We start from the raw sequence: 14534 nt of genomic DNA, 5'->3' as shown, positions 1-14534 counted from the left end.
GTGCAGTAGTAGTGGTAGTAATATTGTACAATATAGAAGTAGCAGCATTGTACAATATTATAGTAGTAGCAGCAACATTCTACACTGTATTAGTAATAGCATTGCACATTATAGTAGTAGTAGAATTGTAAGCTATTAGTAGTAGTAGCAGCATCATTATTTTACATTATAGTGGTAGTATTCTATGCTATAGTAGTAGCGGCAATGCACATTATAGTAGTAGTAGTAGTAGTAGCAGCAGTAGCAGCAGCAGCAGCATTCTACGCTATAGTAGTAGTGGCAATGCACATTATAGTAGTAGTAGCAGCAGCATTCCACGCTATAGTAGTAGAGGCAATGCACATTAGAGTAGTAGCAGCAGCAGCGGCAATGCACATTATAGTAGTAGTAGTAACAGCATTGTGCACTGTAGTATAATTAGCATTGTACACTATAGTAGTAGTTGCAGCATTGTACAGATCATACATACTATTGTAGTAGTAGTTTTGTACATTATAGTAGTAATATTGTACACTATAAAGGTTTTCCTGCCACAATGTATTGGAGACTTTAACGCTGCAATTTTTATTTCACAAGAGTGTAGTTTGAGAGAAGTCAGTCTGAGATACTTCAGACTCAAGACGCCAACATGCTCATCACATAGTGGATCAGTACACAATACTATACAATGGTGATAAATGACATGTCATATTTACATGGTCCTTAACTCTGTTAAATGTTTTTTTTTTTAGGTGGACTGTACAATAGTGCTGGAGTGCCAGAAGTGGACATGCAACAATTATTTATTTATTTAGTAATGCCTTATGTCACACATGTGTTGCTTTAGGGCAGCTCATTCATTTAAATTGGCTGCTAACATACTTTGAAAATTGGACCTGCACTATTTTGTCCCCATTACAGCAACTCACAAGACACAGTAGTCACTGCAATGCGTTATCGTGCATTGGGTGTGCTCTGGTTCAGCATGTTGGGGTACCATTCAGAATGCCTGACCCAAAAGTCAGCTGTCATCTTTCACACTTCTCTTACAAAAACAAATAGCAATAACTTAAAATGTTAAACATAATTTTCAAGCTTTTATAAAAAGAAAAAAATAATTAAGATAGATAGATAGATAGATAGATAGATAGATAGATAGATAGATAGATAGATAGGATATCTGATGACCCTGCCATTAAAATCTTTGTTCAGGCACCTCCTGTTATAGGGTGACAACGCTCTGTCCTCACCCAACCGCGCTTTTGCTGACTGCAATCTGTCTGCAGTCAAGATCATATACAGCTATGCCATAGCTCACCGCACATTCTATCTGTCAGCATTAGGATGCCTGCCCATAATATGCAGATGCTGTAGAGTCTCCAAACTTTTCATTACAAGGTTTATTTTACTAATGTTTGTGGGCAAAAAAAAAAAAAAAAATCCCCATCAGAGTTTCCTCTTTACATCAGAGTTCCTATGAGAGCCCCCCTTTATATCAGGGCCCCCTTCGGAGCCCCTTCCCCCCTGCTTACATCAGGGTCCCCATGGGAGCCCCCTCCCCTTACATCAGGGTCCCCATGGGAGCCCCCGCCACTTACATCAGGGTCCCCATGGGAGCCCCCGCCACTTACATCAGGGTCCCCATCGGAGCCCCCGCCACTTACATCAGGGTCCCCATCGGAGCCCCCGCCCCTTACATCAGGGTCCCCATCGGAGCCCTCGCCCCTTACATCAGGGTCCCCATCGGAGCCCCCGCCCCTTACATCAGGGTCCCCATCGGAGCCCTCGCCCCTTACATCAGGGTCCCCATCGGAGCCCTCGCCCCTTACATCAGGGTCCCCATCGATCGGAGCCCCCCCTCTTACATCAGGGTCCCCATCAATCGGAGCCCCCCCTCCCTTACATCAGGGTCTCCATCGATCGAAGCCCCCCTCCCTTACATCAGGGTCCCCATCAATCAGAGCCCCCCCTCCCTTACATCAGGGTCCCCATCAGAGCTCATGGGGGCGTGAAGAAGAGACCATAGGCAGCCTCTGCTCTATTAATCCTCAGTTAGCATACATTAAAAGATGCACCACTGACCACTCTAGTTACAGGCCTGATAAAATCTTGTTCCTGGCCGGATGTGGCCCACGGGGCGTAATTCGGGGACTAAATGTTAATATAGATGTAAACTAACTTGATGATATTTGCAAAAGCATTGTGTATCAAACCATTGCTGTATTTTTTCCCCCATTAATCCTTTGCTCTATCAGTGCTGCTGATCTGCTGCAGCCTCTCTGCATCCACTTCATATCTACCTACATGTGCTGCACTTCACCGTGATACAACAAAGGAAAAAAGAAAAAGTGAAAATTTTCTAAAACAAAAACATCAATTGCTTATTTTGCACAATGCTTTAGCAAACTCAATGTCATCCAGTCAGGGTTTACACCTACTTGAAATCACACTAATCCACATGTACAGACTTGGAGCTCTCTTATATAGTCACATTTAAAAAGACTCAGAAAATTTAAGAAGTGACAGAACATGAAAATGACAGCAGCCAAGCAACAAATTACATACAACGGACAACAGGCATTCAAAAGAAAATAAATAGAGAGGAAGAAGAGTGAACGCATTTCCTAATCACAACTGGCGACTTTAGATGTGAATCACATAAAACAACTGTACAGCGAATCGCCGAGCCCCTTTTCTCACCTAAGTGTTTCCTAAAGTGCAACCTGAAAAATCCCATTATATTCAATAGCCCCCATTCCCATGATATTCAATAGAGCCCATTACATTCAATAGTGCCCATTCCCATGGTATTCAATAGCGCCCATTCCCATGGTATTCAATAGTGCCCATTACATTCAATAGCACCCATTACATTCAATAGCGCCCATTCACCCCTGAGCATTTTGTCTCGCATTTCCCATAGCATGACAGTGTTCAACAAGAAGTCTGGTATCTTCAGTGGTGCCTATTCACATCTGAGCGCTGTGTCACCTGTTGCGCAAAAAGGACATAAGTTTTTTTTTAGAGGGGGGGGGGGGGGGGCGTTTCTATAATCCGGCTTTCCATGGACCAAAACAACAATACGCTTTAAAAATGCACAAAAACGGTTTAAGAAAAAAAAAAAAAAAAAAATCGCCTAAATATGCTCACGTGTGAATAGGAGAGCGGCTAACAAATCTATACAATGCAGCAACAAGATTAGTCAAAACCAAAAAATAAACAAATAAAATAAAAAAAAAAAAAAAAAAAAAAAATTATATACAAAAAAAAAATTTAAACCCGATAATATAGGACAAGTTACTATTGACTTACTGGACGCGATCCCTTCATCCCATTCCGATTCCGACCTTTTCAAACGATTTGCCGTAAATCCAAAGCAAACTTGTATTCCAAATAGAAAGGTGATACAATATGTTACCTGTAGAAGAAAAAAAAAACAAAAAAACGGGTCACTGAGAAAATTAAAACTCACGTCAGCTTCCGAGTCAATGAAAAAAATATAAAAGCGAGCATTAAAAAAAAAATAAGCACGCTACTTTTTGCTTATTCGCAGCGTCTTTCTTCATTCAAGGTACATTTTTTGCCTATTGCACTTAAATGTACTAATAAATGTTTGCACCTCGAAAATGTTTTTAAATAAAAGATATTCGACGGGGATAAAAAAAAAAAAAACTTGCTTCTGAAATCAAAAAGAACGCCGTGTTCCGAAAAAAGGTGTCAGCCCCCTTCCTACCTGATATAAATGCAGGACACTGTGCAGAATCATAGTGCAGAGGCTCCACTGCACCCCTAGCTGGGCAGTTGCCTGTTCCCTGGCTTCTCAGATCTTCTGCTGGGAGTGCTGTGGGAGTCGAGTCTATTAGCTCCAAGTAATCCCACCTGGAGAAGTTGACAGGCTCATTTCATTTGTCCAGAGGACGGTTTCATCATGTTTCACTCACAAATCCCAGCCCTGAGTGCAGGAGGAGGCTACAGAATCAGCAGCACCACCACCGCACTCCCCCCACCCCTCCCTCAACACACACTTCTCTCACACTTAGCCAATAACCCTTTACTTTTAACGTGCTCCAGCACAGACTGTCAATGTGCTTTGTAGGGGCAAGCTGGGGGGGGGGGGGGAATAAAAAAATAAAAAACTTCACCGCCAGCTATAAAAACATGTGCGCAATATAAAATAGGGGAAAATGAATTCATCTGCTGGAAGCTTGGAAGATGGAAAAAACAAAGCGATAGTATATACAGCATATAATACAGAAAGGGTTTGTTCAGACTTGCGGCAGCCCCTCTGAAAAGTGATCCACGGTGGATCGCTTAATAGAGAACATTTGACAGGCGTTGTTTAGATTTGTTATCGTAAGGCGGTTAAAAAAAAACAACACATGGCCGAGCTGCGTTTTTAAAGTGATTGTAAACCTACTATTTTTTTTGTTTTTTTTAATAACAAAAATGTTACACTTACCTCCTCTGTGCAGTTGGTTTTGCACAGAGCAGCCCCGATCCTCTTCTCTGGTCCCTCTTCGGTGCTTCTGGCCCCTCCCCTCTGCTGAGTGCCCCCCTAGGGAGCCTCCTGTTATGGGGGCACTTGTGCATGCTCATTCTCTGTGTTCATACCTCCCAACTGTCCCTGATTTGGAGCAATGTCCCTCTGTCCCTCCTCATTTGTCCCTCATTTTAGTCTGATCCAAATACCGTGTTTCCCAGAAAATAAGCCCTACTCCGAATATAAGACCTAGCGTGATTATTGGGGTGGGCTGCAATATAAACCCTACCCCAAAAATAAGCCCTAGTAAAGTACGTGAAAAAACTGTGGTCCGTTTTGTAGGACGATTGTACTGGTATGGAGTGCAGTGTGTCTCCCCTTGTGACTGTATTAGAAAATACTTTATTCACAGGAGGGGAGTCCCCCTCTTGCATCAGGGTCCCCATCGGAGCCCCCCGCTTATATCAGGGTCCCCATTGGAGCCCCTCCCTTAAAAGTGCTAAACCTTTCATCCAACTTCTAAATTGCTGCATCTGTAAATTTGAAAAGCCAATATAAAGGAATAGTAGTGAGGAATAAAAAAAAGAGCACTTGTGGGTTTAACCAAACTTTTTTTTGTACAATTATCTTTTAAGGAGGGGGGGCAGGGGGAGTGTTCTATACCTACATCCTTTTCCTAATGGGTATCCCTCATTCCCATTTGGGAACAAGGTATTCTGTGTGTCCAGCTTGGCCCCATCCCCTGCCTCTCCTTATCAGGGTCCCCATCGGAGTCCCCCTCTCACATTAGGGTCCCCATTGGAGCCCCCCTGCTTACATCAGGGTCCCTATAAGAGCCCCCCTCCCTTACGTCTGGGTCCCCATCAGAGCCCCCCCGCTTACATCAGGGTCCCCATCAGAGCCCCCTCCGCTTACATCAGGGTCCCCATCGGAATCCCCCCCATACATCAGGGTCCCAATCAGAGCCCCCATCTTACATCAGGGTCCCCATCTGAGAGCGCGCCCCCCCCCCCCCCCCCTTAAAAGTGCTAAACCTTTCATCCAATTTCTAAATTGCTGCATCTGTAAATTCCAAAAGCCAATATAAAGGAATAGTAGTGGTTAAAAAAAAAAAGCACTTGCGGGTTTAACCCAGTGGTCTCAACTCCTGTCCTCAGGGCCCACTAACAGGCCAGGTTTGCAAGATAACTGAAATAAATGACAGGTGATATCATTTGCTGCTCAGTGATTGCAGAATTCTAGTCTGCATCTCCCCCAAGATAATACATAAAACCTGGCCTGTTAGTGGGTCCTGAGGACAGGAGGTGAGAACCACTAGTTTAACCAAACTTTTTTTTGTACAATTCTCCTTTAAGGGGGCGGGGCAGGGGGTGTGTCCTATACCTACATACTTTTATATATAGGTGTCCCTCATTGCCCTGTGGGAAAGTTGGGAGGTATGCTGTGTGTCCAGCTTGGCCCCACCCCCTGCCTCTCCTCACTGGCTGTGATTGACAGTAGTGGGAGGCATTGGCTGTCTCTCAGCCAATGAGGAGAGAGCTGGGAGAACCACTACGCTCAGGCACATAGATGAATTGAGATCTGGCTCAGGTAAGTATGGGGCTGGGGAGAGAGCAGACCGCAGGTGGGTTGTTTTTTTTTCGTAGCTTTACAACCACATTAATGCCCCCAATCCCCCCTCAAACTGTATTAACCTCAAAAACAAACATTTATTATATTGCAGCTTACCCATGCTTAGATGTGATGGCTGCATTCATTTTCTTTCTTAGGCTTTCTTTTTTCGATCTTCATCTGGTGATCCAGCCAGTAAGTCTGTTTTTCAACAGAAACACTCTCTTGCATTTACAGGGACGAGACAAACCATTTAACCCTGACAGAGGTGCTTACAATGATCAGCTTTTATTTATGTAAAACTTTTATCCCAAAAGGGAAAAAAAAAAAACATTTGGTGTAATTGCTTATAAAGTATTAGCTGGAGTTTGGCTTTGATTTGTTAGTGTATTTAAATCTGCTAGTATATATAACACTCCCCTCCCCCAGACTGACAAGCTTGCTGTCCAAAGGCAACTCTGTCGCTCCTTCATCCAGAGTAGAGGCACTCTAATACAGGAGGTGTGTTACTGGCCAGATCACCAGGTGAAAACAGAGGGGGAAAAAGCCTAAGAAAAGAAAACTAATGCAGCCACCACAACTAAGGATTAGTAAGCTGCGATATTACATTTTTGATTTTGGGTTTGTTACCGCTTTAAAGTGGTAGTAAACTCTGTACTACCACTTGTACCTACAGGCAAGCCTATAGTAAGGCTTACCTGTAGGTACTGTGAATATCTCCTAAGTTGCAAAGGTCTTGGAAGGGGGTGTACAGATCCCACTGTCGCACTTGGCGGCAGTACCGCTTGCTGAGTGCGATGCATTCAACTGAACACAAAGCATTCTATGCTTAGACAAGGTAAAGATCGTGACATTGCCGCCCCACATCTCCACCTTGTAAAATCGCTGAATGGTGCCCATGCTGAATGAGTGACCTCCTATGCTCACTAAGGCTGGCCATACATAATTCATTTTCTTTTGTTCAACCAGCGGGTTGAACGAAAGAAAATTAATCGATTTCCTCCATCCATACATTCGATGTGGATGGGGGAATCCCTCCTGTTGAGCCATTGCAATGTTCCTTAACTCCATTCCTCAAGTACCCACAACAGGTCATGTTTTCAGGATTTCCATTATTTTGCACAGGTGATTTGATCAGTTGCACTGCCTTAGTAATTACCACAGCCGTATCATCTGAGGGAAATCCCGAAAACATGACCTGTTGGGGATACTTGAGGACTGGAGTTGGAAAACATTGAGCCATTGTATTCTGATAGCAGGAGCCATTGTCACTGCAAGAATACACTTATCGGCAACGTCAGCTGTAGCCGGCGGCACGGATCGAGCAAAAATTTTCCAACAGACCAGTTATACAAAAGTTGATCAAGAGATCAACTTCTGTACAACCAGCCTGCCTATAGATGGACTTAAATTTGGCCAGTCCCTGCAGAACCATTCCGAATTTCAATCCATCTGTGGCCGGCTTAAAGGATAAGTTCACATTTACAAAAAAAATAATAAATGTACATTTTTTTGCAGGTAAAATGGCATTTATTTATTTTTTGTCAGGAGCCTGTAAAGCAGTGGTTCCCAAATCTTGTCCTCGAGACCCACTAACAGGCCAGATTTTAGGTATTACCTTGGGGAGATGCAGACTAGAATACTGCAATCACTGAGCAGCAAATTATATCACCTGTGATATATTTCAGTTATTTATTATTATTATTATTATTAATAGTATACAGGATTTATACAGCGCCAACAGTTTGCACAGCGCTTTACAACATGAGGGCAGACAGTACAATTACAATACAATTCAATACAGGAGGGATCAGAGGGCCCTGCTCATTAGAGCTTACAATCTAGAAGGGAGGGTCAAGTGGAAACAAAAGGTAATAACTGTGGGGGATAATCAGATGGAGAAAATGAAAATACAGTTGTTAGGTGTGGGTAGGATAGGCTTCTCTGAACAGAAGGGTTTTCAGGGATCATCTAAAAGCTAATAGAGTAGGAGATAATCGGACAGATTGGGGTAAGGAGTTCCATAGGATTGGCGAGGCTCTGGAAAAGTCCTGGATGCGAGCATGGGAGAAGGTGACGAGGGAGCTACAGAGCAGGAGGTCTTGGGAAGAACGTAGAGAAAGATTAAGTTGGTATTTTGAGACTAGGTTAGTGATGTAGCTGGGGGCAGGGTTGTGGATGGCTTTGTGAGTAGTTAGTATTTTTAATTTAATTAGTTGGGTGAGCAGAAGCCAGTGGAGAGATTGACAGAGAGGAATAGCAGACACTGAGTGATTGGTAAGGTGGATGAATCTGCCAGCATCATTCACAATGGATTGAAGGGGGGATAGACTATGAAGAGGTAAGCCAATGAGGAGGGAGTTGCAATAGTCGTTATCTGTCGTTACTCCTGTTAGTGGGTCCTGAGGACAGGAGTTGAGAACCACTGCTGTAAAGCACTGCACTCACAATCAGCTGTTCATGGGTTTAATAGCATGGTCCTGCAGACTGTCTGTGTAGCTGTCTGCCCATACATACCTCCGATACGGCCAGGCAGATGCAGGCTGACAGGAAGAATCAATGGACTACCAGAGCACTCAACAGCACCACGGTATTTCATTGAGAACTACAAGCCGACAGCTGTAAAGTTTAGAATACCGTGACTGAATGACGCAACCGGGTGGGGGGAGCCGTGTGTTTTTGTTTTTTTTTTTTTAGATTGTGACGAACATCCCCCACTAGCTGTCAGGGCAGGGGATTGGGGGTGGGACAGGAGACCGGTACATCTGTAACATGTTACATGTTACACCCTGAATATAGATGTAATGTGGTACAAAAGGTGAACTTATCCTTTAAGCAGCAGAGCTGCTGTCGTACATTTTAGTGCATTGCAGCAAAACTTTGGGGCTATGTCCAATTTTTGGGATGTTTTGGTGTACTAGAATTCCAATAATTCGCTTTTTTTTTTTCCTGTTCAAATATTTTACTAAAGTAACAATGTACAAGTCATATTACACTTGCCAGCTAGATCATGAAAATCACAACAAAGAGATTCAAAGTAAATGCCATCAACAAATGGTTTGTTATAAAGAGGAATAGTAATGTATCAATCACAATAGGGGGCCATGCCTCGATCTACAGGTCTAATCAGTATAAGGTTTAGTAGGGCAGGCCCCACAATGAGGGGAGAGTAAGTAACAAAGTAGGCATAGTGTCGGGAATACCAACAATTAACGTTGGTAGAAGGATTTATAGGATGATTTAGGCTCTGTTTCCACTAGTGCGACTTTTCATGCGACTTGGGACTGAAAAGTCGCATGACAAATTGTTTCCAATGATTTCCAATGAGTACCGTTCATATCTGTGCGACTTCAAAGTAGTCCCTGCACTACTTTGGTCCCACTTTGATGCGACTTGAGGTCCATAGATACAGGCATTGCTTCAAATCGCGGTAAAAAGTCGCGGTAAAATCGCGGCAAAAAATCGCGGCAAAATCGCGCGACTTTGGGGACGCACTAGTGGAAACATAGCCTTAGGAGTATCAGAAGGGGGTGGTGGGTGTAGGGTATGAAAAGCTCCATCACGGATCCACCAAGGATCTAAGATGATTTAGGAGTATCAGAAGAGTGTGGTGGGTGAAGGGTATGAAAAGCTCCATCAGGGATCCACCAAGGATCTAAGTGGGATCCTGAGGCAGACTGCATTTAGTGGTCTGCAAATATGTCATCAAGAAGTAGGGGTGGGGAAATTAGATCTCCTAGGACATCAAGGATAGGTGCAGGAGAGCAGCCTTGAGTATAGGAGAGGGGAGAGAGAGGAGGAAAAGGGAAGGTGGAGATTGGGTAAAAAAAGGGGACAAAAGAGCATGGATGGTAGGGGGGGGAGGAAAGGGGGGTTCCAATGATTTACTTTAATATGATGTTAAACACATGTGCATTAACGGACCACACAAATGTAAACGGGCCCTTAATAATATATTAATGAATACAGATCTGCATTGGCTTGTGTCTTTTTACATCTGCTTAGAGATCAACTTAAAAGCAATTCTCAGTTTCAGCGGTAAAACACAAGGATGTCATTGGGGAGAGGTCTATATAGGCTCTGCGTCGTATGACTCATTGCTCGAGCTGAACAGAATGCGATGGGTAATAACACACAATGTGTTGGAATTCAGATAAAATCTATGGCTAAGCATACTGGATCTGAATGTAGGTGATGGAGGGAATCTCCTAGCTTCAGGCCTCTAGAAGTTAAGTGGTATGTTGTGGACAAGCATAGACAGCTGAGGTACAGGTAAGCACCTTGGGGGCGTTCAACAAGGTATTGGGAGTTGTACAGTCATTTAGTATTTGTATTGCTTCCTTCATAGCCTGGGTGGTCACTTGTAGGGAAAAATGACAGTTACCAATATGAGTGTACAGTAGAGGAGTGAGCTGGATACATCTTAAGAGATGGCCTTATAGTAGTAGATTTCCATAGAAATGTTCCTACGAAAATTCTCAGTACATTCAATGCCTTGACGAATGTCGTTTGAAAGTACTTCAAAATTTTGTTTGTGTTTAACATTTTAATTTGGAGCCAAGGGACTTTCCCAAACGAAAACCACATTCACTGTAAGGAATTTCTTCATTCAAGTAAAAATTTCCAACTAGTGGTCCAATAAGGGCTTTCTGCGAATAGCTGTTTTATGTGATCACAGCGGGATATTGACAAGGATTTTAATAGAGAAACATCTAATGCAGGCTTCAGAGTTCTTTCGTTATACTCAGATAACACATTTTTTAAAAACCTTATCACGAAATTCCGATATATCAACCATGACATCCATGGAATATTAGTGTCAGAAGTTTGATAAAATCCGAGGGCATATTTCAGAAATCTATACTATTTTGATTAATACCTCTATCAAGCAGGGTTAAATGGAAAAATGGGAGGTAGACCTCCAGGATACTATTGAGCTGGACGATTGGCACTCTATAGCCCAGGAGGCCTTGAGGTCTCTCATTAATACCTCTATTGTCAAAGCGAATTATAAAGTGCTTCTGAGATGGTACATGGTACCAGCTAGGCTGGCAAATTATATACCGGGAGCGTCTCCCCTGTGTTTCCGCGGATGCAGGCACAAGGGGACAATGTACCACATTTGGTGGCAATGCCCTAAGGTAAGGCATTACTGGATCAGGGTGTACAACTTTATCTACACTCTCACTCAAGTAAACCATATCAAATCCCCGAGACATGCTCTGTTGGGCTGCAAGGTGGAGACAGCTTTGAAGCCTCAGAGACGTCTCATTGCCTTTATGTTCATATCAGCAAAAATCACTATTGCAAAATCGTGGAAATCGGCCGTCTTGCCATTCGAACAGCTCAAGCATAAACTTTCCTGGATTATGCTCCAGGAGCTTATGTGAGCAATCTTCAATGATAAAATGCGGATGTTTGAGAAAGTTTGGGATCCATGGGTCAAATACCTGACTGGAGATTCTCGATCCATACCCGACTAAGACTAATTCAGGTTGGTGGGACTCGGTGTGTGGGGTCATACCCTACTTTTCCCCTCAACTCTCCCCTTCAACTCCTCCTTTCTTCTCTTTCTCTTTTCTCAGGTCACCTTGCCTACCCCCTATAAATCTAGAAGTGTTGCAACTTCCTCAGTGTGCGAAGACCGCCTCCTGGTTGACGAGGGGGTTGGCTTCCTTTTCTTGGAAGTATAGGTCCTCTTACAGGAATGTATACAGTTGTTATTAGGTGCACCCCCCAGTCATTGGGGTTTATGAGCTGACCCTAAGCTTGAAATGCAATAAGTAGTTGCTCAGCAGTTTACTGTACAATGAGACAGGGAAGTGCCTCATAAATGCATTATCTAGAATTTTGAATAACTTCTGGGATCACCCCACATTGAGAGTACAATCTGTAAAGAGTGTGAAGAGTCCTAACTGGAAGAATGCATTTTTATATGTTCTTTTATGTTTAAAACTGTTTGGACCTCTTACCTATCCAGTGAGTATTTTATATTGCGGAAAAAAAGCATTCTTTATCATATTTTTTTTATTGTGAAATACTTCGATAAAAAGTAAAAATTACCTTGGACATTTTCAAATTAAGTTCTAGGAGTGCATGGTCAGATTGAGGAGCCAGGTATACTGTAAGTTCAGCCAACATCCAATTTTTTTTCTTTATCCTGCAATGTCCAGGGACATTAGGCCTTGTCTAAAGGAAGCTCACAGGCTGATGTCCATACTACAGTCACATGGATATGCACTGTAGGGTTAAGCCGACTACACACTGATTTATTTTTTTATTTTAGCAGGGATGGATCTCCCATTGTGCCGATTGTATTTTGACACTAGAATGCACCAAAAAGGTGCATGTACCATTTCTGGCATCACGCTGTAAAGCACCTCAGTATGTTGCAATGCATTACCCTGAGCTACAATACATCCATAGGCAAGGGGCAGTGGGGTGCCATTCAGAAAGACATGTTACTGCACCACAGTAATGTGGAGCGGTCCCTGAATACCATAGGAAACCCAGAGAGAAAGAGCAAACACCCACCTACCAGCCGAAATGCCTGTACTGCAGCTTTTCTCAAATGGGGTTCCATGGAACTCTAGATTCCTCCAGAGGTTGCTAGGGGTTCCTAGAGCAATGAGCAATTTCTGCCTCTCAGATGAGTAACCACTAACACCAAGCAGCAGGGAACTAAAGTGAAAACCCCAAGAGAAGTCACAGCAGCAGAGAGGAGAGGGTGGGGAGGAGGTGCAGTCTGTGCTCTCCTCCCCCTGTCGGAACAGCGGTCCTCCATGTAACAGGTGACAAAGGATCACTTGGACTGTTCACACACTGTTTGATTACCCGCCCCCTATCTACATTTCCTGCTGCCGGGAGATGGGCAGCCCTTGGAGGCGGGTAATCAAACTGTGTACAGCCCGATGTAAGAGCGGTCCTGTGTCATCTGCTGCATGGAGGATCTCTGTTATGACAGGAGTGGGAGAGCACACCTCCTCCCAGCTTTGTAGCCATTTCCCACCTGTAAGTTTGGGAGGGGTGAAACTTACAAGCGGGGAATTGCACTGGGACCAATGATTTATGGAGAAGGGAGGACGGGGGGGGGGGGGGGGGGCATTTGTGCTGGGAAGGGTAATTTGGGAGGAGGTCATTTGTGATAGGAGGAGGAATGGGGGGGATATATTCTAGGAGGGGGGACTTGTGCCAGGAGGGGGTGGGGGGATTTATTCTAGGAGGGGGGACTTGTGCCAGGAGGGGGTGGGGGGATTTTGGTTATAACCCCCTGTACCCTGTCCTTATGATCCATGTACACTGCCCCGTTCACCCCCTGTACTGTAGTAGAACTAAAAGCAACATTTTTTTTGGATAAAGGGGGATTATAACCCCTGTCAGTTTTTTTTTGCCATCCTTGTCCCAATGAGGAGATTTACCTTCACTTCCTGTCTCATAGCCAACATAGAAAGTGAGAGGAAATCCCAGCAAATTAAGGGAATCCATTGAGGTCCCAAAGTGTCCCCAAAGATTTCTCCTTTATTATTGTCCAGGGGACAACCCAAAATTTTGAGCTTTACTTTTACGTTCACTTTTGATGAATGCAGTACACAGGACAAATAGAGAGGGTGACCCTTCCTAATGGGGACACAGACAGCGTTGACATCCTAACAGGTGTTCTAATCCCTCTCCACTGTATTCAAAATGAATTAAAAAAGTTTGGCCTTTAGTAATACTTTAATGCTGCTCTTTTGCAACAGAGAGGCTTTAAAAAGGGGGTCAGCATTGGCAACACAGGTATCTCCTAATGCAGGTTTCTTTAAGACCCCATGCACATAGATGACGGGGCTGAAAATATGCTGGGCGTAAAATTATAGGTGTTTTTCTGTGCTTGGAAAGCCGCAGGTGCAGCATAAGCCTGTCATACAAGCGAATGGCTGTACCTGGTTGCACTGTTGTAAATGCTGCTACTTCTTTGCATCAGTGTTTACCTACCCATGTAAGAATGATGTATTTCATGAATATAGAAGTCTTGCATTTGGGAAATATATCGTATGCACCTATGTGGTTAAATGCAGATGCGCGGAAGCATCAGCATTTACAACAGTATGACTATGTACCACCATTCACTTGTATGGCAGGCTGTATGTGGTGGCTCCCCGGGTGTGGGAAAACAGCCAAAATTTAACGCCCCACATATTTCAGCTACCTGCTGTCCATGTGCATGAGGCCTTACCTTTAGATTGTAAGCTCTCACGAGTAGAGCCCCTCTAACCCTATTGTCTTGAATTGTATTATAACTGCACAACCTGTTTGCGGTATAGAAATTCTTATTAGGATAATAATAATACAATACAATAATACTAGTACAGGAAGGACTTTTTTTGAAAGTCCTTCCTGTACTAGTTCCCAGACAGAGAGGGCTGTTCACATGCCATGGAAAATTTAACTTGGCATGTCGAGTTGACAGCTGGCACCACCTGTC

The 14534-nt window shown here is 43.6% G+C and overlaps 1 protein-coding gene across 11 annotated transcripts in view; it reads right to left on the bottom strand.

Moving 5' to 3' along the window:
* The window catches only part of ENPP2 (ectonucleotide pyrophosphatase/phosphodiesterase 2), a 226400-nt gene that overhangs the window by 174706 nt on the left and 37160 nt on the right, over positions 1-14534 (bottom strand). For 7 of the 11 annotated variants that reach the window (XM_073632185.1, XM_073632187.1, XM_073632190.1 and 4 more), the window contains exons 1-2: positions 3713-3960; positions 3292-3397 (exon numbers count right to left, since the gene is read on the bottom strand). In XM_073632185.1, coding sequence (XP_073488286.1) covers positions 3292-3397; positions 3713-3745 — 139 coding nt within the window. In that variant the 5' untranslated portion in view covers positions 3746-3960. Of the gene's footprint in view, positions 1-3291; positions 3398-3712; positions 3962-14534 lie in introns of those variants that run through there. The other 4 variants (XM_073632183.1, XM_073632188.1, XM_073632186.1 and 1 more) reach the window with 2 other exon arrangements.

Source organism: Aquarana catesbeiana, linkage group LG05 (assembly GCF_042186555.1).
Source record: "Aquarana catesbeiana isolate 2022-GZ linkage group LG05, ASM4218655v1, whole genome shotgun sequence".
Taxonomy (NCBI): Eukaryota; Metazoa; Chordata; class Amphibia; order Anura; family Ranidae; genus Aquarana; species Aquarana catesbeiana.
Note: the sequence above shows the minus strand (reverse complement) of the source record. Positions and strands in the feature narration are given on the sequence as shown.